At 43.0% G+C, this 26,577-nt stretch overlaps 2 protein-coding genes across 2 annotated transcripts in view; one reads left to right on the top strand and one right to left on the bottom strand.

Annotated features, from left to right (window-relative positions):
• Nucleotides 1-13,146, top strand: part of znf395b (zinc finger protein 395b) — a 45,884-nt gene extending 32,738 nt beyond the window's left edge. The window contains exons 9-10 of the mRNA XM_037685265.1: nucleotides 12,558-12,664; nucleotides 12,747-13,146. Coding sequence (XP_037541193.1) covers nucleotides 12,558-12,664; nucleotides 12,747-12,858 — 219 coding nt within the window. The 3' untranslated portion in view covers nucleotides 12,859-13,146. The remainder of the gene's footprint in view (nucleotides 1-12,557; nucleotides 12,665-12,746) is intronic.
• Nucleotides 13,147-16,145: 2,999 nt separating this feature from the next.
• pnocb (prepronociceptin b) overlaps nucleotides 16,146-26,577 on the bottom strand; it is a 23,639-nt gene continuing 13,207 nt past the window's right edge. The window contains exon 2 of the mRNA XM_037685266.1: nucleotides 16,146-16,781. Coding sequence (XP_037541194.1) covers nucleotides 16,146-16,781 — 636 coding nt within the window. The remainder of the gene's footprint in view (nucleotides 16,782-26,577) is intronic.

Here is a 26,577-nt window from a genome sequence, read left to right on the forward strand (position 1 = left end):
TATGTGTATATATATATATATATATATGTGTATATATATATATATATATATATGTGTATATATATATATATATATATATATACACACACAATACACTAATAATAATAATAACTGAAGAATTACTAAAAAGCATTTAAAACATAGGGTCACAGAACACAAAACACTAGCTCAATTTACATTGTGAAATGCCTGCGAGAACAGATGTGCTTTAAGCAGGGATTTGAAGTGAGGAAGGGAGGTGGCCTGCCTGATGTTGGGGGGGCAGATTGTTCCAGAGTTTGGGCCCCATGACTGAAAAAGCCCGATCTCGTCTGAGCTTCAGTCTTGTTTTTGGAACAGCCAAAAGCAGCTGATCGGATGATCTCAGGGCCCGAGAGGGAAAGTAAGGTTCCAGAAGCTCAGTGAGGTAAAGAGGTGCGAGGCCATTTAAGCATTTGTAGGTCAACAGAAGAATTTTAAAGACTATCCTCGTACGAACATGGAGCCAGTGAAGGGAGGACAGAACTGGAGTAATATGTTCAGACCTACGAGTTCCGGTTAAAACCCGAGCAGCAGCATTCTGGACGAGCTGAAGACATGCGATGGAGGCCTGGCTGATCCTAGCATACAGTGCATTGCAATAGTCTAATCGGGTTGTGACAAAGGCATGGACTAGTTTCTCAGAAGCCATCATTGGGATTGTGTAAGGAAACTCAGTTCTCAAACCTTAGATTTACCAAAATATTGAACAAATCCATCCATCCATTATCTTCCACTTATTTCGAAGTCTGGTGGCGAGGGCAGTAGCTTGTGCAGGGAGACCCAGACATCTCTTTTCACAGCCACCTCTTCCAGCTCTTCTGGTAGGATTCTAATGTGTTCCCAGGCCAACCGAGAGCCATAGTCTCTCCAGCGTATCCTGGGTCTTTCCCGGGGTTTCCTCCCAGTTGGACATGCCCGAAGCACCTCTCTAGGGAGACGCCATGGGGGCATCCTTACCAGATGCCCAAACCACCTCAACTGGCTCCTTAAGATGTGGAGGAGTAGCGGTTCTACTCCAAGTCTCTCCCAAATAACTGAACTTCTCACCCTATCGCTAAGGGAGAGTCCAACTACCCTGTGGAGAAAACTCATTTCAACTGCCTGTATCCGCGATCTCATTCTTTCGGTCACTGCCCAGAGCTCATGACCATAGGTGAGGGTAGGAACATAGACCGACAGGTAAACAGAGAGCTTTGCCTTACAGCTCAACTCTCTCTTCACCACAACAGACCGGTACAGAGTCCGCAATACTGCTGATTCTGCACCAATCCATCTGTCAATATCACGCTCCATTCTTCCCTCACTCGTGAACAAAACCCTGATATACTTGAACTTCTCCACTTGAGGCAGAACCTCATCCTCGACCTGAAGAGAGCAATCCACCTTTCTCCGGTTGAGGACCATGGCCTCAGATTTGGAGGTGCTAATTTTCATCCCAGCCGCTTCACACTCGGCTGCGAACCGCTCCAGTGCGAGTTGAAGATCACGGCACGATGACGTCAACAGGACCACATCATCTGCAAAGAGCAGAGATGGAATCCTGAGGCCACCGAACCAGAAACTCTCCGCCAGCTGGCTGCACTGAGAAATTTTGTCCATAAAAGTTATGAACAAAATCTGTGACAACGGGCAGCCCTGGCAGAGTCCAACTCCCACCCTGAAAGGGTCCGACTTACTGCCTGCACTGCAAACCAAACTCTCGCACCGCTTGTATAGGGACTGAACAGCCCGCAACAACGGGCCTCCAATCCCATACTCACGGAGCATCCCCCACAGTGTACCCCAAGGAACACGGTCAAATGCCTTCTTCAAGTCCACAAAACACATGTAGACTGGATGGGCAAACTCCCATGACCCCTCAAGGATCCTAGTGAGGGTAAAGAGCTGATACAGTGTTCCACAGCCAGGATGGAACCCACATTGTTCCTCCTGGATCTAAGGTTCGACCAACGATCGGACTTGCTTCTCCAGTACCCCCTGAATAGACCTTACCAGGGAGGCTAAGGAGAGTGATGCCCTTATAATTGGAGCACATTCTCCAGTCCCCCTTTTTGAAGAGGGGAACCACCACCCCAGTCTGCCAGTCCAGTGGCACTGCCCCCGACGTCCACGCGACATTGCAAAGGCGTGTCAGCCAAGACAGCCCCACAACATCCAGAGCCTTAAGGAAATCAGGGTGAATCTCATCCACTCCCGGAGCCCTGCTGCCTCGGAGCTTTTTAACTACCTCGGCGACCTCAGCCACGGTTATAGACAGATCAACCCCAAAGTCTTCCGACTCCGCTTCCTCCATGGAAGACGTGCTGGTGGGATTGAGAAGGTCCGAGAAGTATTCCTTCCACCTCCCGATGACATTACTGGTTGAGGTCAACAGCACCCCACCTTCACTGAACACAGTGTTTGTAAAGTAAATGGTAAATGGACTGTACTTATATAGCGCCTTTCTATCTTATTGAGATACTCAAAGCGCTTTACACTACTATCTGTGCCCTCATTTACCCATTCATACAGCACTCTACTAGATCTCTACAAAGCTAATTGAACAAATCATTCTAAAGAGACTAATCAGTGCTTTAGATCACATTCATACACCGATGGGACACACATCAGAGGCAATGAGGGGTTCAGTGTCTTGTCTGGGGACACTTCAGCATGTGACTGCTGTGGGGTTCGAACCTCCAACTCTTGCATTGGAGGACAACTGCTCTAACCACTCAGCCACAGCCGCCCAGTGCTGCTTTCCCCTCCTCAGCTGCCTGATGGTTTGCCAGAATCTCCTCGGAGCTGACTGAGAGTCTCTATCCAAGGTCTTACTGAACTCTTCCCACATCCGACCTTTTGCCTCAGCAACAGCCAAGCCTGCACACCTTTTGGCCCTCCGGCACTTCTCAGCTGCCTCCAGAGTCCCACTGGCCAACATGGCCCGATAGGACTTCTTCTTCAGCTTGACAGCCTCCCTAACCCGGGGTGTCCACCACTGAGTTCGTGGATGATGTAGATGAACATATCCTGAGATATTCACCTGATTAAAACGGATTCTTTCATTTTTCTGGACTGAATATAAACGTGCATTGAATTTAATAAAATGTAACGTGAGACGTTATTTATCTTTGACCCATCAAAATGAATGTGGGCATTTATTTACAGAATCAAAGTTTAACATCAAACATTTACATTAATTTGGCAAAATATGAAAATAACAACATAATTAATCAGCTTTACAGGTAGTGAGAAACAATATGGCGATTGTTTCACTTTTCAGCAGAACAGCAGACATCAAATCCCACGGCGGTGATTGAGAACTTTGCTTCAGACATTTCTAAAAATATCGGTCAATGATTTCTACTTGATAGAAGAATTTTTAAAAATGGAAAGATGAAGTTTAGTGGGAGTGAAAGATGGCTGAGGGAGAATGTGGTGTGTATGAGTGAAAAGTGTTGACAGGACGACACCCTCCATCCGACCCAGCTTTCCTCGGTACGCTCAGTAGTGGACTAGGCTCATTTACCTCTCTGACGATGAATCAGCGGAAGAGGAGCTCCAGTTAACGCTACCTTTCAGCGTCTCCGTAGGATGGCAGAGATACGTCCGGAGTGGTGACGGGACTTCGTCAACAACAGTTCACCTCAACGAGTGGACCTCACATGAGTGGGGTTCGTCCGAGTTTCACTCAGAGGTGGAAGATGTTATAATCCCAAACTCGGAAGAGCCTTATCATGGCTGGACTTCTGTTCTCCCAAACGACTGGAGCTGCAAACTCTCCAGCCCGACTCCAACGGCAACTCACAGAACAACGACTTCACAGAACTGCGATCATCTGAGAGAACTAGGAAGTACCGACATTTTAAAGAGCTCTATTTCCGGTCCATTTGGGAGTTTCTGATTGGTCAATATCAACCAGACAGGGGTGTGTTTTGTGATGTAAGAGGTTACTAGAAGTCAGAAAACAGCAAGAATGTTATTGGAACAGATTGAAAATGTTTCCCAGACAGGCGAGAGAAATGTTTGGGCGAGTTTGGAGAAACAGGTGCCAACTTCTCTGTTTACGTCTGAGAGGATTTAAAAACAAGACAGTTGTTCCAACACTTGTCTGCTTCGACTCCTGACCTTGGAAAACGTACACTGCTCATTCAAAGACAGAAATCAGAAAATGCATAATTACTCTGTAACAGACCTTAACATGAATTCTAACTTTGCATAAGCAACTCAAAAATCATTGTTACTGTTTTACAGTTAACAAAATTGATTAGTTCACTGTAACATCTAAAATGTTTGAACTAAAACACTTTGATTATCAAACATTTGTAAAACAGTAATGATAATAGAAAAGAGAGTGTTCTTTCACTTGAATTTTCAAGAAAGAAAGTCTCAGGATGGGTGAACCTGTATTTCTGGATTCAAATCAATGAAATGACAGTTTCTGTCCCACAAGGTTCTTAAGGTCAAGGGTTTTGACCTTAGGTCAAGTTCACTACAATGACCACCGCAAGAAGCACCGACAACTTTGCGGCCACAGCTCAAGGCAGCTACCTCAACAAGCGAGGTGCGGAACATGGCCCACTCAGACTCAATGTCCCCCACCTCAGCTGGGATGTGATTAAAGCTCTCCCGGAGGTGTGAGTTGAAGAACTCTCTTGACAGTTTCTTCTGCCAGGCGTTCCCAGCAAACCCTCGCTACACGTTTGGGCCTACCGGGTCTGTCTGGCATCTTCCCCCGCCATCTGATCCAACTCACTACCAGGTAGTGATCAGTTGACAGCTCAGCTCCTCTCTTTACCTGAGTGTCCAAAACAAACGGCCGCAAATCAGATGACACGACTATTAAGTCAATCGTCGATCTCCGACCTAGGGTGTCCTGGTGCCAAGTGCACTTATGGACACCCTTATGTTCAAACATGATATTAGTGATGGACAAACTATGACTAGCACAGAAGTCCAACAACAGAACACCGCTCGGGTTTAGATCAGAGAGGCCATTCCTCCCAATCACGCCCCTCCAGGTCACACTGTCATTACCCATTGAAGTCCCCCAGCAGAATAAAGGAGTCCCCAGCTGGCGCACATTCCAGCACCCCTGCCAAGGACTCCAAGAAGGCTGAATACTCTGAACTGCAGTTCGGCGTGTAGGCATGAACAACAGCCAGAGCCCATCCCCCCACCCAAAGGCAAAGGGAAGCCACCCTCTCATCTACCGGGGAAGACTCCAACACGCAGGCACCAAGTCGGGGGGCTACAAGTAGACCTACGCCAGCTCGACGCCTCTCACCATGGGCAACTCCAGAGTGGAATAAGGTCCAACCCCTCTCAAGGAGATCAGTTCCAGAACCCATGCTTTGCATTGAGGTGAGCCCAGCTATATCTAGTCGGTACCTCTCAACCTTGCGCAGCGCACAAGCTCAGGCTCCTTCTCTGCCAGAGAGGTTACATTCCATGTCCCAAGAGCTAGCTTTGGTAAGCCAGGGTCAGGCGCCAAGGACCTTGCCTTCAGCCACTGCCCATAGCATTATGCACCCGACTTTTATGGCCCTTTCTGCAGGTGGTGGGTCCACAGGAAGGCAAACACATGCTGTTCCTTCGGGCTGAGCCCGACCGGGCCCCATGGGCAGAGACCCGGTCACCAGGCGCTCGCCGATGAGCTCCTCCCCCAGACCTGGCTCCTGGATGGGGCCCTGGTAACCCACGTCCGGGCAAGGGACACCGAGTTCTTTGTTTTGTTTTGTCCATAAAAATCTTATTAATCGCTCTTTCTCTGGCCTGTCACCTAAGACCAATCTGTCTTGGGAGACCCTACCAGGGGCAATTATGATTGCCCCCGACAGCATAGCTCCTAGGATCATTCAGGCGCACAAACTCCTCCACCACGATAAGGTGGCGATTCAAGGAGGAGTATTGAACAAATGTTGAATAAATATGTTTGATGAGAGTCTTAATATGGGCAAGTGAAATCTATGATTTTTTTTTTGTTTGATTAGTTCTTTTGTTGCTATAGTCAGATCCTCGATCCACCTGTCAATCAATCCAGTAGGCACATCAGCAACTGACCAATCAGCGACATCAAATTGTCCTGAAGTGAATGCCCCTTACCTGCTGAGCTGCAGCAGTTTTGCATTAAGAACGCTTTGCAGTCAGAGAGATTTTAATAATTGAGTTTACATCTTTTGTTTCATGTTAATCTACTGTCATAAACCTTTGTAAAGTACACCAGAATGCAAAAAATGACATCCATTTTATTCAAGATTTTCTGGGGGAGGACCCCCAGACTTGAGTCTTGAGATGTAGGTGGATCGTTGAGTCTTTAGACGTAGGTGGACCAATGAGTATTTAGACGTCGGTGGACCCATGAGTCTTTAGACATAGGTGGACCAATGAGTATGTAGATATCCAAGGATCCCACACCGAAGATGCTGTACTGTCGCTGTGGACAGATAAATCAGCTATTAACAAAGCTTTCTACGAAACGTTGGTTAAAAAACATTTGGGTCCAGTTCTGATCAGGAAAGCTTTCCGCTTTCCATTGTATCCCAACAGTTCACGAGTGATGACTGTGAAAGGAGTCATTAACCTGAAACTGGTCTGGAACCAACGGGAACTGGTCCACCCATTCCTCGTGGTCCCAGACTTACCACATGCAACCTACATAGGCTCTGACATCTTGGTAAGATTAGGTGTCCGAGTGGACACCAGCCACAATGTACTGTGGTCACTTAAACCAGCCAAAAAAGATCCTCCTGTGCTAGACACAACTAACCTTACGGCTGGACAGACCATTCCAGAGGTCTGCCAGGTTGCTAGCAACCAAAACATCTCAGTACCACCTCGGGTAACAAACCTAATGGTACGAGTCCACATCATGGCGGGACAAGCTATTAGCCTTAAACAGGCATACTTTCAACCATCTCCTAGGTTTTTCAAACTAGGACTGTCCATTGAGGCCGCAAGCCAAGTGAGCCTCGACTCCAGAACCACATCTGTTGCTGTGTGCAACACAGGCACAGAGGAGGTACTGATCCCGAGAAACACAAGGCTAGGATGGTTGATCTCCACAGATTTTCATGATTTTTAACTTGGCATTCCATTTCCAGAGGTCTGCCAGGAAGGTACACAAGATGTACCTGCCACCCATCCGCCAGCTGCGGAAAAACCCTCAGTAAGTGATGACCCGAATCACCACTACTTTGATAGCAATATCTGCAAAGATATGGCAACATTGTACGTGGATGGATGCTCATTCCACCACGAACAAACCTGCAAATCAGGTGTTGGAGGGATTCTCCTCCAAGACCAACAAGAGGTCACTTTTAGCCATAAATTAGGCTCTCAGACTTCTCAGTATGCTGAGATAGCAGGAATCCTAATAGCTCTCCAGATGGCAGTAGAACGCTCCATCCAAATGCTAGTCATCTGTACAGACTCTAATTACGCTCGACTTAGTTTCTTGTGTTCTCTGGAAACGGAACGGCTTTCTCACAAGCAACAAGAAAGTGGTCAAACACAAAGAGCTTTTCATGGCATGTGATCACTTGGTGACATCACATGACCTACAGGTCTTCTGGAAAAAGGTTCCAGGACATTCAAAGAGTCCTAGGCGATGACAAGCGGTATAATGACCTTGCAGACTTCCTAGCCAAGGACGGAGCCGTGGACGGCCCTCAGTGGTCCTTTGACCCCTCCTGGCTGCTCGCAACTCTCAGTACAACCTACAGCCGAGGTAATGGCAGTCACACGTGCACAGGCTGCAGCCAAGCCGGCTGACAACACAGTCTCTGTACAACCAGTGATGACTGACCCAGACATTATCAAACTTGAGAAGTCGGATCCTGTGATAAACTCGATGATGCTGTACTTGACTGACCCAGAGAGAAACACTCCGTCCGAAGCCGACCTGAATTCCAATCCAGACCTTAAAGTCCTCTTTCAGTTGCGCAAACAGCTAAAACTAATCAAGGGCATCCTAACTTTTGCTCATGGACCGATGTCCTCACCCGTGTTCGTGGTCCCCCATGACCACAGGGGGGTGATGTTAGTTCATGCGCATGACCTCCGTCCGCAGGACACAAGGGAGATAACGCCACGCTGAAAGCATTAAAACAAGTTGCTTATTGGCCTGGAATGAAAAAGGATGTCAAGTACTACATAAAAGGGTGCCTGGTCTGTGGCCAGTTTCAGCTATCCAGACCACTCCACAGAGCACCACTGCAAAATAGAGGCATTGCATTCCCATGGTCCAACCTCCAGATCGACTGGGTTGGACCACTTACTAAGAGCACTAGAGGAAATAAATATTTTCTCACGGTAACTTGCGCATTTACCAAATGGGTAGAATGCCTACCAGCTCCTAACGACACAGCACAAACAACTGCTATGTTACTAATGAATCATGTATTTTCAAGGTTTGGACTTCCCCTCAGGGTGAACTCAGACCAAGGTACACACTTCACAGCTGAAGTGATGAAAGAACTGTGGAAGATGCTAGGCATCAAAGTCAACTTCCATGTTGGCTACCACCCACAGGCCTCAGGCCAAGTGGAGAGAGCAAACAGAACTGTGGTAAGTATTTTGAAGAAATGCGTAGCCGTAAACCACAAGGTTTACAAGGCTACAAGGATGTGAAACTCCCTCTGGTCCTCGTGGCCATAAGGGCCACTCCACACACATCGACTGGCATCTCTCCCTTCGAGATGATGACGGGTCGACAAATGACTCTCTTCCTACACCTGTTGTACCAACCAGGCGATGCCGCCATGGCAACAGCCTACACCACACAACAATACATGAATGACTTGGAAGAACACCTTAAAAACACCTTTGCGTTTGCCCAGAAAAACTTGGAAAAATCCGCTGAAGGATGAAAGGCGTACTATGACCAATAGGCCTCTCACGAGGAACTCTAAGTGGGAGATAGGGTCTGGTACTACACGTTCGCCCCCACAACCGGGAAAGGAGAGTCTGGGAATTCTCGCCCGCAAACTGATGCCCAGGTGGACTGGACCCCACCTGATAACAAACTGTCTCCAGTTGTCTACCAGATCTAAATCAGCAAAGGCCAAAAAGAGCCTATTGTTAAATGGTACATCGAAACCAGGTTAAACTACATAAGGCGTTCAATAACTCCACAGGAGACAAAGACCTCACAAACTCAGACCTCGTGGGAAAAAAGGTCGTCCATTCAGAAACTAAATAAGTCCAAGCTTGATTAAGTGTTAAGATAACAACTCAGACGTGATAATGTGATAGAATCTGACAATCAGAGTGAGTGTTGCAGTGAAACGTTGTTTCCAGTTGCTTAATCACTACTTTTGTCGATGTTGAAACATTGTTTTTCTGGTTGCTTGATCACTACTGTTGTTGATGTTGAGACATCGTTTATTTGGTTTTTGGTATTGTTTCTGAACACCCCCAGCAAGAATTAATTTTGTGTGTACTTTAGTTAGAGACTAAGAAGCCTTTAACTATGCCAACATGCAGTTCATTTGTTAAACTTCAACCTTTGAGGAGTCAATGTAGATTAATGCTACCTTAAGTACCATAACCTACATTGGTCTCACGACGCTCAAGCCAAACCTACTCGAACAATCCTATTTGGGGGGGCTAGCTAATCCTTAAGTTGAGTCTCGCCATAGACTCCAAAAACATTTAGGGGGGGAAACCAAAAAACCAAACCTCAAGTCGTTCGTCTAAAGGGACAACAGACAATTGAACCAAACTATATTTTGCCATGTAAATCTAACTTAAACCAAGTTAGGAATGGAAGAATAGTTTGGAATGCCCTTCTATAGGTATAAATCCCTATATATAATTTTTCAGCATGACCCACCATTTAACTGGTACCTGTGGCTGATCTAAACCATGATAGCTTACACACCAGGTGCATTTAGGTTAAGGTCTTATGTAAAATCCCACTCATAAGCCCAACTAAAACCACATAAATGCATAACACATAGAACCAGAATGGCACCCACTGGGAACCACCAGCAGCAACCTTCGCTGAAGGGACCTACAACTCCAACGTGGGTCTCCAAACTCCATCCAGTGGTCGCCTCTGCAGTTCAATCGAAGGAACTTCTCTGCATGCTGATCAATCAACACCTCCAGTCGTTGTGGATTTATCGTTGTGGATTATATGACTTTTCCAATGGATTACAGACTTTGTTTTCAAGGGGTTAAAGCGTTGCTGCAATGGAATTACCAACAACATTATTGAATTACCAACAACATTGTGGAATTACCTAAACCGTTGTGGGATTACCTTCTTTGACTTTTGTTTTCCTCTTGCTGGATTACATCAAGATCAAGGACATTCGGAGGCGTAAGTTCATGTTGGAATTCATCCCCATGGACAGGCGATGATTTCCAAAGGGGGGAACTGTAGTGAACTAGGCCTCCGACCTCAACCTGTCTCTGAAGACCTTCAGGGGACAGGAACTGTTATTTCATTGAGCTGAATCCAGAAATACAAATGATCTCATCAAGAGACTATTTAATTGTACCCTGAATTAATCAATTGAAAGAACACTCTTCCTTTTTACATTATCATTACTATTTTAGAATATCTTGATAATCAAAAGTGTGTTTAGTTCATACCATTTCTAAATGTTGAAGTGAACCACTCATTTAAATCAACTGTGAAACAGTATTAATGATTTTTAAACCTCATTAGACTTAGAAATCAAGTTAAATGTCTATTTACAAAGTAAGTGTGCATTTTGATCTTCTGTCTGAATGAGTGGATTTGATGTCGGTCAGAAGTCAGGGATGTCGGTCGAAAGTCAGAGACAAACAGAGACAAGTTATTAGAACGAAGTGTCTTGTTTTTAAACTAGCAGACAGTAAATAAGAAGCTGGCACCTGCAAAGTTTCTCACTACTTCAAAATATTTTTCTCCGTCTGTACTAACCGTTCCTAAACATTCCTGCTGTCTTTTGACTTTTAATAACCCTCTGACATCACTAGAACCACCCCCTTGCTGGTTGTTTCAACCAATCAGGAAGTACCAATTGACAGGAAGTGAGTACTCTTTAAAAAGTCAACACTTCCTGGGATCATTCAGTGTTCCTTCAGTCTTCTTGCAGTCTTCGTTCAGTCTATGAAGTCTTCCCAGGAGTCTTCCACTTCTGAGTGGAATCTCTGGCTGGAGTCTTACTGAGAGTTCCTAAGGAACTTTCAGATTTAATCAGTAGCTGAAGGATTTGTCCATGAGACGAGGGTCCGTCCATCCCAGCGGAGTCACAGCGCCTCGCTGTGAACTCACCCGGGCGTAACGCCCTACAACTTCGAAGGAAGCTTGTTCTGTTGAACGGAGTAAACCACACGACTTCTGACGATGACCAGCCGCTTTAACCGGAGACGCTGTAAAGGGATAGTACTAATGGACTTCTGTTCTGGAGTGGAGGTAGCCCCCATCTAAGGTAACAAAGTCTCTGCATGTCCTGAAGTGTACCGGAAGGTTGAGCTGGTGTTGAAAGAAGAGTGCTAATTCTGGTCAACAAACATCCATCTTCCTTCATCCATCTTCCTTTTAAATCTATTCCTTCTCTTAAACTTTTCTATTTGCCAGTAATCTAGATGCCTTCAGAGGTAAATCAGCCTCAATCAGTAATGTTCTGTTGTCTTGTTAGTAAAGCGTGCCAAGTTTTTATTAATCAGAAACAGATCAGCAAATCAATGTGTACATGTCTTGATGTTAAATTTTGATTCTGTTGAATAAATGACCGCATTTATTCTGATGGGTCAAAGATAAAATGGCGTCTCATGTCACTGATTAAACAATCCTCACAGTTATCTCGGTCACATGGCAGAAATTTAACTCGAAAAAGAAAGAATCCGTTGTAATTAAACAATTAATATTCTTTGTGCTTGAACTAGCTTTAAGAATAATTAATTAGTAGTGTGTCTACAGCAAAGCTGTCCCTGCATCACTACAAGTATTTAGACGTAGGTGAACCCATGAGTCTTTAGACGTAGGTGGACCGTTGAGTCTTTAGACATAGGTGGACCATTGAGTCTTTAGGCTTAGGTGAACCATTGAGTCTTGAGATGTAGGTGGATTGATGAGTTTTAAGACGTAAATGGACCGTTGAGTTAGATTTCAGTGGGCAGGGCGCTCTGTTCTATTGACAGGGTGGGGCGCCTTCCTTGGGTAGTGGGAGGGGAAACAGCTCTATTCTTCTCCAGTGTAACTCCTACACACGTGAACATCTTACACCAAAAACATTTAGGTTTACTTCATTTTCTGTTCAGTTCTAGTCCAGAAAAGCACTCATCTCTAAAACTACAAACATTCACTCTTCAGACCCGTCAGGGAGGTGGGACATGGATGTTCCGTGATGACTTTCCATAAAATGTATGAAAAGCAGTTTTAAACTTTTAGAGAACGTCTAACATGATGTAGAGAACAAACCAAACGTGTTGATTTAGAAGATGTTTTTTAAAGAAGCGCCATGGTCTCTGGATTAAGTGTTGTTTTCCTGTTTGTTGTGCACGTGTGCGTGCACGCCTCTCATCCTTCGTTCTCTTTGGACCGCTGTTTGTCTGCTCAGATGGTGAAACCTCGCTGCCGGTCTGTCAGTGTCGGGGAACAGTGGCTCCAACAGAACCGACTGCAGCCCATGACTGCGTCGCCTTCACGCACACACTGCTCCTTCAGGTATTACAGCCCCCCATCCCCCCAAGAAAAAATGAACCACAGTTTTTAAATAACTGATGACACGAAGCGTCTGTTTTAACAGGAAGGGGCGTGGAGAGGCCAAAAAGTGTCGTAAGGTGTACGGAGTGGAACGCAAGGATCAGTGGTGCACGGCCTGCCGCTGGAAGAAGGCCTGTCAGCGCTTCCCCGACTAGACCCCGCTGTGGGGTGGACGAATGATAGTTAACGGACTTTTATCACAGGGAAAAAAAGAATACGTGTAAGAGCTCAAGAGCTCAAGAGCCATCAAACAAAACAAGTTTTACGTTTCTCTGTTTTTTATTATTCTGTTCTTTGTTTATATCCTAAAATGAATGCAAATAAACTTTTGTCTCTTTGCATCCTGATCCTCAAAACTGAAGTCTTCGATGGTGCTGTTGATTCACTTTGACCATGTGATGTGCTAAGCCCCTCCCCCTTTTTTTATCCAAATGTCATATTTGTGGCTCCACTGTCTTATTAGACTGCTGCTCAGCTGTTTTCTTTCTTCCAGTGGTCTCACAGTGGTTATAATGTACGTTATATTGTGTGCTTTCAGTTACATGCGAGTATTTTATACCTTTTTGTTTTTTAATCGTTCTGTTCAGCCTGCGTTTTGGGCAGACTGATTTGTTTTTTAATGTTTTTTGGCACTTTCTTGGACTAGTAACACACACGAATAAGCTATGTTTGGTTTGACTCAACCAAATTCCTTCCATGACGTTGATTTCCTTCCTGCCCGCTTGTCGGCGCACAACCAGTGTTCAACCTCCGTGACGAGCTGGAATCATGGCGACGGGGCGAGCATTAACTGCGTATCTCACTGGGCTCAAACTGTTGGCTGCCATTTGCTTTCAGAAGGAATTATGTCTCCAAGTTACTGTCTAACCGTTTCCATGATTCAGAAAGAGCAAGAACAAATTGTGACTGACTGGAGACTAAAACAAGAATAAATTGCAACCAAACTGAGACATAATTAAGAAACGGGACTAAAATGCAACAAAATATCTGCATGATTTGCAGGAACATCACAGTTTGTTTTTGCATGTTTGAATGTATGCAAACATATAAGCCAACTCAGTTTGATTCCAAATGAAAGTTTTTGTGTTTTTTCCTCCAACAGTCCCAGTGAGATCCAGGCTTTAGTCAGATCTAGACTTTAGTTAGATCCAGACTTTAGTCAGATCTAGGCTTTAGTCAGATCCAGACTTTAGTCAGATCCAGACTTTAGTCAGATCCAAACTTTTTTTGTGGAACATGTTTGTATTAAAGGAAATATATTGTCAAACACAATAAATTAAATTAACAAAGCACTGATAATTTAAAGATGTTTTGTCTTTTGTTTTGCACAACAGTCCACCAGATGAATAGCAAACTCTTTTATTTTTGATTTATTTGTTTTTACAGCTTTTCTCCATGACTCCATGAAGTAAACACAAAAAATCTAATTTCTATGTTGACAGAAATACATGTCGCACTCATCAGTACTTCAATCAGACTCTTCAACACGGTAAAAGCTTTGACCTGCTTGTGATGCAACAAATTAACATTTTCCTTCTATGACCCTGCCCCCCACCCCCCATCACTGCTCTGAATGCCTCATCCTGTTCATCAAAATATCGAAGAAATCAGAAAAATAGTCCTAATTTTTGACATATATATATGATTTTTATTGAGTTTCCGGGTAAAAGTTCACACTTTATGTGTAGATTGCTTTCTGGATGACCTGTTTGAACTGATGAGCTAATGGCTAGTCAGAGCTGAGCTGAGACCAAAGCAATGTCATAAAACGGCTTTGCAGCGGTTCATGCAACTTTACCTTAAAGCATGTGTGTCAAACTCAAGGCCCGGGGGCTAAATGTGGCCCTCGTTAACATCTGGCCCCCAAGATGATATTTTAAATGTAAAATACTTTTCTCACTTTAATTTTTTCAGTATTCTTTAATTATGAGGTCAAAAGTAGAACAGAGCACGTCAAATGAGACCAATCAAACTGTTGTTGAGGAACCAACCTGCAACCAAGAAAAGATGTTGGGTATCTAAGTTCTAACTTCTTAATAGTATTTTAGATATTGTGTATAAAAGCCCATCTAGGGACAAGTACTGAAAATTAACTTGTGCTATAAGAACCATGATCCAGGCATGGGACTACTGCTTTATTCAGTTTGTCTGTTATTGTGTGTCAGTCCCTATCAAATAAACTTAATAAATAAATAAACTTGAGTTGATGTAGATTCTGAAACTGGCCCTTAGTTTGAAAAAAAAAAAAAATTAAATGTGGCCCCCTTTTGTGAGTGGGTTTGACACCCCTGCCTTAAAGCTTTACAATTGTTCAGTGCACATTAATTTATTTATTGCCGGTGTAAGCAGGAAGTGTCCACTCTGACTAGCCAGTAGTTCGTCAGTCTGATCAGATTTAAACCAAGGTCATCCACGGAGCGATCTGCAACAGGTAAGATATTAGTTGTTCATCACCTTCCTACAGAATCCCATTTCAAAATAAAGAGAACACCTCTTTAATGCACCATGATGACCTCTGCCCTGACTCGTATATAAAAGATTAATCAGAGCAGCTGAAAATGTGCCAGCATGCGTCAGATTTGCTCTTGTGTAAACTTTTATTCATAAATTTCTGTAAATTATATTTAAATACGTTTTGATGTATTTTTTAAAAGGTTGTGATCTCATTGTCACCATCAGATTGGCACAAAAAGCTTTTTTATTGTGTCCAAATATAAAATTACATTATTGCTTTTTTGTATTTTTCATATTGTGTTGAGAATTTTTTCTACGTTTGTAGTTTTAATCCCATCATGAGCCTGTCTCTGGATGTTTCCACCCAGAAACACTGGGGGTCAGTCTTGTTCCTCCTGGGAGGAAAATTCATCCATTCAGTGAAAATTCCCACTTCAACAAAATCCAGACACGACAGGATTAAAAAGTGTTTTGATTTCTGCAGCACAAACAGTTACGTTAAGTTTCCAAAGTTCAAAAAGCCAATTTAACCTCCACTGAGTTGAATTAATTATCTGTAATGAACAGTTTGGGCTTCAGCGCTCTGAACCTGATTGAACTATCTGAGAAACGCTGCTCTAATTTAATGACTTGATCTGAGCCGACGTTTGCTGCAGGTAAACCACAGATCGGCTCAGTCGAAGCTACAGACGAGTTCTTCAAGTAAAAACCTCACAAACAAGTTTAGTCACGTCCACTGTGCAGAGTGCAACAAACTGCAGAGACCTCCCCCAAAGTCTGAACAAGCACAACTCCATTTGGCTCAACTTTATTAAACCCACACAAAAATATATTCAAGTGCACGTCTCTAAATCTTTTATTTCACAGAGGCATGTGTAAGAAGAGGGACACCACGACCAAAACATTAGACAAGGATGGAGTCTGTTCTCATCACGGTGTTGACGTCACAGTTTGAACTGGGGGGGACAAAAAGATGGATGAGTGCTTCTTACAGTTTGTCTTGCCTCCACACCCGAGTGACGGGCATGTTGTTGTTGAACCTGCCGCTGCGGCTGCTCCTCATGCCCAGGTACTGCCTCAGCAGCTGGTTCACCCGCTTCTGACTGTTCCACTTGCGGGCGGACTTCCTGACACCTATGAAGCCGCCGTAGCGCTTTTGTAGAGGCCTCCTGGGGGAGCTGATCAGCTTCCTGTAGCTGTGACGCCCCCTCTGAAAGCCACCGAAGCGTTTGAATAAACTGACGGCCTCTGGGCTGTCGTACCGCTCCCCTTCGAGCTGGGCATCGCTCCCTGAGTCCCTCTCCTCCCTGCCTCCACCTGCCGGGCGGAGGCCCTGCAGGCTACCCCCCTCCTCCGAGGACTCCAGCAACGATGAGTCGGACTGGACGCTGCGCTGCTCCGAGGCCATCTCACCCACATCTTCCTCTGGGAAACGCTTTGTGGCTGCGGACTGCAGCACCTCGTCGTCAGCGTTCAGGTCAAGAGGGGTCAGCTCCTCTCCTGCTCTCTGCAGCCACGTGCCCTCCTCAGAGAGCAAAGCATGCTGGGACAGCTTCACTGCGCGTTTGCACACTTCCCACGTGAGGGAAGAGGAGACATGACCCTCACACTCCAACACACACGCCTGCAGAGCAAGAAGGAAAGAAGTCAGTGTTAGGGGGTTTTTGGTCAAAGGTAACAGATGTTTTAACAACTATGGCTGAGAATGTTCTCTGCCCATGAACCATATGTTTGGGTTAGAGCTGGATGAGGAGCTGGAGGCTGCAGCGTGCGGTTGTCGTGTCAAGGACGCTCCCGAGTCTGTGAGCTCAGCTGAACACATTAAAACAACAACAACAAAAACACGCAGCTCGTGGCAGATCCTTTTGAATCTGGTCTTCATGTGGACTTCCTGTATATCTGTGTGTACTTCTGGTTAGTGTTGTAGTACTCGAGACCGGTCTTGACTGCATTTGGTCTTGGTCTTGTCTTGGTCTTGTCTCGGTCTCGGACATTGAGGATTCTGGATTTTATTTCAAGACCAGTCAAGACCACAAATGTGGAAATATCACTAAATTGCCAGAATATTGTCCAGTTTATTTGTTAACACACTTGTTTTTATTGGATGCAAAACGTACTTATTAAAATCCAAGTGATAACGTGACTCATTGCTAAATACATGTTTTTGTTACCCCTGTCACGCCCACCCCCTTTCACTCGCACGTGGTTCTGTGCCAACAGAACAATACAGACAGCAGAACGTAATGTCGCAACCAAGGGTGAAAGTAAGCCGATACGGTCCAGTACTGCGTACCACTGAAAGATTCTGCACCGGTAGCTACCTGGAAGAGGGGTTGTCTGCTGTAAAGCCGCCATTCAGAACCAGTCACAGCTGCACTTTGAGTCAGAATAGATTCTCTAGCAATAAGTAGTCTAAAACACAACTTAATCAGTTAATAAACTGCTTTTTTTGTCTCGTTTCAAAAGGTTTCTAAACTGTTCTGGAGCCTCGTTTCTCTACCACGGGGAAGTTAGTTTTACGTTGGACGTTGGACATTCGAGCTCTGTGGCTTCAGCGGTGTGTTCCTCTCGTTCGAGCCGAAGCAAACAGTCTGATTTCAGTCAGCAGCGCTCAGTCTGCCCCTCCTCCGAGACGTAATGGTTCACTTAGTGACCATCAACAAATTAGAACCATGAGTTTTGAACAAGTAAATTATGTAAAATTAGAAATTGCTTTAAAATAAGAAATAAATGCAGGTGCCTCGTCTGTCAGGTCTAGTAGAGTATCGTAGTTTAACATAAGTTTTGTGTCAGTGGGTCACGAAAACTATTGTGCAAAAACCACTGAATGTCTGATTTATTTGTTATGTAGCTTTGAAAATTTATAAAAGCTGATACATTCATTCAAAAGCAAACAAAGTTGCAGTATGTAACTTTTAAAAAATATATTTTTATAAATTACATATGTTTTTACATATTTGTTAAAACTGTTACTATATCATGACAGTATAGTATAAGACAGATAATCTGTGAAAAGACTGAGCTCCAAGACTTGAGGTCTTGGTCTTGACGTGGACTCGAAACCTAAAAGTCTTGGTCTTGTCTTGGTCTTGGGTTAGGTGGTCTTGACTACAACACTACTTCCGGTACATATGTGTGTACTTCCTGTATATCTGTGTGAACTTCCGGTATATCTGTGTGTACTTCCTGTATATCTGTATAACTCTTCCTGAAAATCTGTCCTTGCAAGTAAAATACTGTACATGAACAAGGAAATTGTGTATAACTGGGACCCAAAGTACATAATTTCGTTCCACCTTATGTACCACATGTGATGCGAATGACGATAAAAAACCTTGAACCTTGAAATACTGTTAAAAATATTCTCCTGCCATTGAGTGTGGTTCCTTTTGAATAAGTAAGATAAAGTAAGAATATTTTTCTCCGACAGTCAGTCTAACTGCAGCAGCAGCCATGTTCAGGAGATATAAATATGGGTTTTAATCAAAACTTATCATAACATTATATTCATTATAACAACAACGGCTGATTATAATTAAGGTTCGACTACAGAAAGAGCAGCTTCAAGGTCAAAACAACAGAAACTACAAGTACAAGATATTGCAACTCTTCAGCAATCCCATTGACATATTAATTTTTATTGAGAGATATTGAAAATATAAAACGTTTTTAAAATGGATGACAATGAAAACCAAAACGATGTCAGCCAAATTAAAGAACACCCGGTCACATCCGGTTATTGAAAATGTGAAACCTAACTGAGAGCTAAATGTTCTTTTGAAGAATTATTCTAACTAAAATGTTATAATTACTATTCTTTCATATTATACAATGATACAATTTACATTTATATATATTATATCTTAGAAAACTGATCAAAAACATGCAGCCCATATCAGACAAACTGAAGGTAGTTATCGTCCTTGTCCGCTGCCTTAAAACAAAAGGCGGGCGATGTTTTTACTTGTGTCTGTGTGTCTGTTAGCAAAATATTTCAGAAACCACTGGATGGATGAAATTTGAAGCGGTACACATTAATTGTGTGTCTACAACTGATTTTTGTTGTCAACAAAATTCAAAATGGCTGCCGTGGCCAAATCACCAAATGTAAAAATGGCTGTAATTTCACCAAAATTTATAAACATTTCTGTCTTAAAGACATATTCTGAGTGCTAACAGGATGTGTTGCTCAAACACTGTCTGTCAAACCAAAATTTGGTAGTATTTTTACTAACACGCTAGCCACGTTATGGGCTAACATGTTAGCATAATATGGTTAATTTACACATTCAGATAACAGAATTACATCAGTGCAAATTCAAGGATTCAAAGCTCTTTATTTGTCATACGCATCACATGTGGTACATGTGGTGGAATGAAATTATGTACACAGTACATGAGTGACGGCCAGAGTTTAAGGCATAATTCGTCTTTTTTTACACGAGGAAGTGTTGTAAATGTGTCTATTCATGTATTTAAGAGCTTGCCATAAGGAGCAGTGTTGCTCCCCTCTGTTGCTGAGACAATAGATAAACTCCTCCGACACCTCCTCTGTCCTCTGCTGTTTTTATGACGCTCTGTATGAAACAGCAGCGGAGGACTAAGGAGGTGTCGGAGGAGTTTATCTATTGTCTCAGCAACAGAGGGGAGCAACACGGTTCAAGCATGGCTCCCAAAACAACAAGACAGTCATATTTGTTCATAACTTTATTAATAGCCAGTCTGAGAGATACAAGCAGACAGCTGCCGGCCCGGAACGCACACGACAAAATGAGAATGGTACGAAAAAAACACTATTTGAGAAGGACTGGTCTAGTGGTTCTACACTTAATGCTCCTTAACCTCCTTCCTGAGGGGAGTGGGGCAAAAAGTGTGTGTGCTGGGTGAGTGGGGTCCTTCAGGATGCAGATGGCTCTCTTCCTGCATCTAGAGGTGTAAGTGTCTGTGATGGTGGGGAGACTGACCACAACATCTTCTGTGCAGCCTTCACCACTCTCTGCAAAGCTTTTCTTTCTGCAGCTGTGCAGCCTCCATGCCACACGTTGATGCTGGAGCACAGGATGCTCTCCACTGCACACCTGTAGGAGGAGGTGAGGACTGAGTTTCCCAGACCAGCTCGTCTCAGCCGCCTGAGGAAGTAGAGTCTCTGATGAACTTTCTTGATCAGGCTGGTAATGATGTTGCTCCAGCTGAGGTTGTCATTCAGGTGTACACCCAAGTACTTGTAACTGGAGAAATGTGTCTGTTCACAGGATTGAAGTCTAACCATTTTATGTTTTATTTTTTATGCTGTAAATAAGTAAACAAAATATTTTTTTAATAAGCAGCCCCATAAGCATACTGCATTCTTCTAGCTTCACAAGCTCACTGCTAATTTCCTTTTTGTTTAATTAGAGCGTAAAACATTCAAACTGAGAAATGGTTCTGGACCTGAGAGCTGGGAACCTGAGTTTACTGACAGCAACACAGAAGTTGCTGACAGACAGAAGTTTTAGCAACAAAATCAATAAATAAAACACTAAATGTAATAAAGTTAAATCAGGTCCTCTGGACAGATGCAAAAAGTAAAAAATAAAACCAAAAATAAACGATGATTTTGTTTTTACTTTTTTTTTTTACTTTTTGCATCCGTCCAGCCTGGATTATTGAGCATGCATCAGGAAAACACTAAATGGTGAAACGTTGCACATTTCTGAGGAGCGTAGGTGATCATTGTAAATTTGTATCTAAAACAAACATTTTTACATTACAGATCGTCATTTAAGCCATTTTTTTTACAACAAAAATCATAAATTTAATTTAGCTTATAACTTATTTATATACCTTTATTAATAGTTAATCCAAAGAATTGAATTCAGATTTAAATACGTAAACTGTAGAAGCGAAGCTAAACTTTTAAATGTGTTTGTCTCTGAAGAAACGTTAATATCTTTAGCGTATGAATATAACTTGTGTTCAGAGCAGACTGAGTGCCTTTATGGGAGTTAATGGGTCTTGTTCCTGTTAACTTCAGTGTTGACACAAAGTTTGTGGCGATCTGAGATGTCCATCATTTGACAAGTGTGAAATCTGCTACTGAAAAATGATTGACAGCACCAAATTGGAAGAAAGTACAAACCCGGTTTGAAGGACAGCAGGTAAATGATGTCCTTTGCCAACTACTATTTTTTCTGATTGATTCTCCAGCTCTGGTAATGATGTCTTTTGTACTTGAAATTTTCAATGTGGTGTTTTTCAACTGAACTTTTTAGGATGGAGTTTTAATGACTTTCCTGTCTTCTTGTCATTGTACTTGACACTTTGATTTCATGCCAGATTTGTTAACGGACCACAGCCTCACCACGATGAAAATAAAGACATTTGAGGTGCATGCTTGATTTTCATATAGACCATTCCCAACATTATTACCAACAGCAGCGATTATATTCACTTCTGCAAATACACTTTACTGCTTAAACTCATTATTTCAGAAATTATCATCTATAAATACCAAAGTTCGCATGAATCTTCTCACCAATATAAAATATAATATAAGAAAAGAGGTACAAAAAGAGAAGTATGCATCCACATGGAGGTCCTGAGTTCTCTGAGTTAGATATCTGTTTGAGATGAGAAAGCCCATTTACTCTTCAAACCTCATTGAAACCAGATGAGTTGCATTGTTATCAGAAACCCTGCTCCACATCCAAGCAACGAGAGGAGAGGGAGTGAAGCTATCAATGGAAATCAATTATCTGTCATAATTGAAACAAGCACAACAGGGGATTCTCCATGTTGGATCAATGGAGCGATCTCCAGTTCAGAAGTGAGAAAAGATGAACGTTTGTATGTTTGTAGTCCTGTATTCATGTGCATTAGATGAGAAAATTCTGAAATGGTTGTGCTGGTTGGCCTCTGAACACAATGTTGGTATTTTATATGTTGAGGATGCCGATATTTATTCTTCTGTTCATACCATGGCTTTCAGTTTGATCTTCCTCCTGAGACTTTAGTGAAAGTTGAAAGATTTATGGGGGAAAAAGACATGAAGGAAAAGTCTCAGGGGAATTTACGGTATGTACTTACTCACTTACTAATGTTAAATTAATATAGAACCATGTGTGTGAGTTAAAGTTGTTACGGAGTCTGTGCACCTGATAAACTTCAAGGCCTCTAAGCGGGAAAGCAGAGTTGTTTTGACCTCGCCTCTGCCTGATAAGCTTAAAAACAGACATTTCTTTATACTGTCTGTGGGCAGACCTTGTGACTGGAGCTTCATGTAACATCTGTGTAAGCCTGTATGTTAATTCTGCCCCCCCCCACCCCCCACCCCCCCCCGCTAGGAGTAAAACTGGGTTGAAAAATCTTCTCGTACCCTCAGTGTGACTTATTTGATTAATGAGATGACGAGAGGGTAATTAATTTATCCAACAAAAAGTTCTTCCCTTTGGTATATGTAATTTTGCAGACAATATGAGTGATCACTGTGTTGGTGGTGCCATTAGGGATACTAAAATGCCTCCTTCCTGTCGTAATGGTTGTTGGTGATGGGTAAACCCAGGGGTGCAGACAGACAATCCAGGACTCAGGAGATGAATAAAATAATTTATTAATAATAACAGAACAACAGCTGACGAGGCAGCAAACTTACATAATCCGTGGGAAACGCAGAGGACCAAGGTGACAGGAAGCAATGCCAGGACGAAGGACTAACACAGAGACACAGACTTATATACAGTGACAAACGAGACAAAACACCTGTGAGGACACACAGCTGAACCACATCAGGGAAAATGACAAACTAGGAAGCCAGGGAGTGCAGGAACAGACACACAACACTAGATGGAAGCATACACTAGGAAAACACAAACCCTATAGAAAAACAGAAACTGAGAAGAAGGACATAAGACAAAAAACACAACACAAGATGGGGCTAAACTCATGAAACAGTCCAATCCCTACACTTCCAAAACCTAGATTATTTCTAAAAAAGAACATGAAACATTTAAAAAAAAAACTTGTTTTTTCCTCACTCACTCTCAAGCAAGATGGATGCTTTTCTTACCTCTCCTGCCTTCCTCCTGCTTTTTTGCTCTTTGTCTTGTGTAATGGAGCTTCTATTTACACATCTTCCGAATCATAAACTACTGTCATGGATCTGGTTAGCTGGACTTTCAACGCAATTGGTAACATTTTTTCAACCAAGTGACAGGGTCCTGGAGAACCCTCATGCCCCGCTGAGACGTAATGGCAGGGTACGTCATGGATTCATGGGGAGATTAGAATTGGATGTGCTTTTCTGTATTGTCTCAGGAGGATGCTGAAGATGTTTACAGAATTGAAATTATGATAGCAGGGTTTCTGCTTTTTGGCACTGTCGGATACCTATGTTATCGGCTATTAAAGAAGACGGCGGCAGCAGTTTTGGCCATGGCAAAGATGACGAGCATATGTGAAGGTTTGGTTCGTGCTTTGAGCATTCAAAATCAGCTGATTTATAAGCTCAACCGTAAGATGGAAGCATTTTGTAAGAATCCCAGGCCTCTTGCAGCTTCTGGGACTTGCCAGCATGTTGGGGACGACCTTGGAGGGAGCTAATAAGCATGGACCAGTGGAATGCCCACAGATCTGGCCATTTTGGATCATCGAAAGTACTAGCAGAACTCAATGCTGATGAGAACTTCTGTGAATGCTTATCAGAACTGTACCGGCTGACACAAACATCTTATCAGGACTATGGTGCTATCTGGAAGTGCTTCATGGAGAAATCTCACCATCTTGTCATCAAATGCATATGTAATGTGTCTATAAATCTGTCTGGTTTTCGCCCCCACCATAGCACCGAAACAGCTCTAATAAAAATAACTAATGACCTTCTTCTTGCTGCTGACTCTGCTCTTCTGTCTATCCTCATTCTACTGGATCTAAGTTCTGCCTTCAACACAATCTGTCATTCTATCCTCCTCAACAGACTAACCTCCATTGGCATCTCAGGTACTCCGTTAGTCTGGTTCAAATCATATCCCTCTGACCGCACTCAATTCATTCAGCTCAAATCCTTTTGTTCCCAGTCATCCCCTGTCTCCACGCGTGTCCCCCAAGGCTCTGTCCTCGGACCCCTCCTCTTCGTCATTTACCTCCTTCCTCTAGGTCACATCTTCTGTAAATTTGGTGTCCATTTTCACTGTTATGCTGATGACACACAGCTCTACTTGTCAACAAAACCAAACTCCACCAACCCACCCTCCATCCTCACCGACTGTCTCAATGAGCTAAATCACTGGTTTTCTAACAATTTCCTACAACTAAACAGTAACAAAACAGAAATCATTCTTGTCGGTACCAAAAACTCTCTTTCAAAATCAGAAAATCTTCTCATCCCCCTTAACAACTCTCTGCTATCCCCCTCGCCTCAGGTCAAGAGTCTTGGTGTCATCCTCGACACCACTCTCTCCTTCACTTCACACATCAACAATGTCACTCGGTCTGCCTATTTCCATCTCCGAAATATTAACCGTCTCCGCCCTTCTCTCACACCCCGCTCCACAGCCATCCTTGTTCACAGTCTTGTGACTTCCCGGATTGACTACTGCAACTCCCTTCTTTATGGCCTCCCCAACAAATCTCTCCAGAAGCTGCAATTGGTCCAGAACTCAGCTGCCCGTGTCATCACTCAAACCTCCTCCTATAACCACATCACTCCAGTCCTGCAGCAGCTCCACTGGCTCCCGGTTAAATCACGCATCGTCTTCAAAATTCTTCTTCTCACTTTCAAAGCTATCCACAACCTTGCCCCTCCGTACCTATCTGACCTCTTACACATCTCCATCCCCTCTCGCTCTCTCAGATCCTCCTCTTCACTACATCTCCATGTACCCTCTGCCCGCCTCTCCACCATGGGGAGCAGGGCCTTCACCTGCTCTGCTCCTCATCTCTGGAACTCTCTAGCCCCTGACTTAAGAAACACTTCCTCTCTTTCTATATTCAAGACTGCTCTGAAAACACATCTCTTTAGACTTGCTTAGCCTAAACTTTGCTGTATGTATTTTATATTCTTTATGCATTTTATATTCTGTATGTATTCTATATTTTTAATGTAATTTATTCCTGTTGATCTTTGTTCTTACTGTAAAGTGTCCTTGGGTGTCATGAAAGGCGCTTTTTAAATAAAATGATGATTATTATTATTATAAATGTGCTTTCTGGTAGAGTTTTTGATGTTTTAAACTGTGTCCTGATAAGGACGACGTGTGAAGAGATCTTTTTGTAATACCACTATCCTTTCCTCATGACCTTTCCCCTTTTTTATCTAAAGAATTAGGAGCCGCGCTCTTAGGAGCAGCAGCAACGTGCACTCTGCCCATCTTTCGGACAATAGTACAAACATAATCTCACTGTACTGTACTACAATGCAATGATAATAAAGCTTATTCTGATTCTTCTGATTCTGATTTAGTGAATAGGCCTTCCTTTGGGACCTGTTCCATTTTGATTGGCATCATATATTACTAAGTGACAATGTGAACCTTGCTTGGAACTATTTTCACAATAATTTCATTCACTTTGTAAATAAACATGCTCCTTTTCGCCAGTTCAAAAAAAAGGGAGAGACAACACTTGGTTTACTCCTGAGTAACTGATCTCCTGTACAGGAGAGATCAACTTTGAGCAACTACAAAACTTTCTGGTTCAGATTTGGTTGCAATTTCGTCAACAACGGAATCATTGTACAGATTCCATTAAAGCTGCAGAACATAATTACTTTTTATCTCAGATCCTTAAAGATCTAAATGATCCTAAAATATTCTGGAAAACTATCCAATCACTTTCTGGCAGCTGTCATTCATCTAATCTGCCACCATAATTATTTGTTAACTCTGTTCCTGTGTCAAATAAGTATGAGACTCTAACTTGTTTCAGTAGACATGTTGTTGCCTCTAGGTCCTTTGTTTGCCACAGTTACTAATGGAAAACCAACTACTTCTACTTCAATCCAAACTTCTATAAATCAAATTTCTACTACAAGTCAATCCGCAGTAAACCACATCTTCTCATTTTCACTGTTCTCTGTTAGTGAGGCTAATAAACTGTTTAAAGGTCTAGATTCTATAAAATCTGCAGGCCTTGATGACCTCCCTTCTTACTTCTTAAGGCTAGCTGCGCAAATCATTGCAGAACTGGTGTCTCATGTCTTTAATCTGTCCATACACCAAAAGACTGTTCCAAATTCTTGGATAACAGTTTTTGTTCTACCTTTACTGAAGGGAGGAGACCCCACTACAGTAGTCCGTCATTTATCACAGGGGATCCATATCACGAAGACCCGCGATAAGTGAAAAACGGCAAACTAGGAATAGTGGTACAAGTAGTAAGTAATATACACATACAGTATATATATATATGGATAAGTCTATAGGTATATGGACAGATTGTGTGTATAT

This window comes from Nematolebias whitei, chromosome 12 (assembly GCF_014905685.2).
Source record: "Nematolebias whitei isolate Nwh7 chromosome 12, NemWhi1, whole genome shotgun sequence".
Taxonomy (NCBI): Eukaryota; Metazoa; Chordata; class Actinopteri; order Cyprinodontiformes; family Rivulidae; genus Nematolebias; species Nematolebias whitei.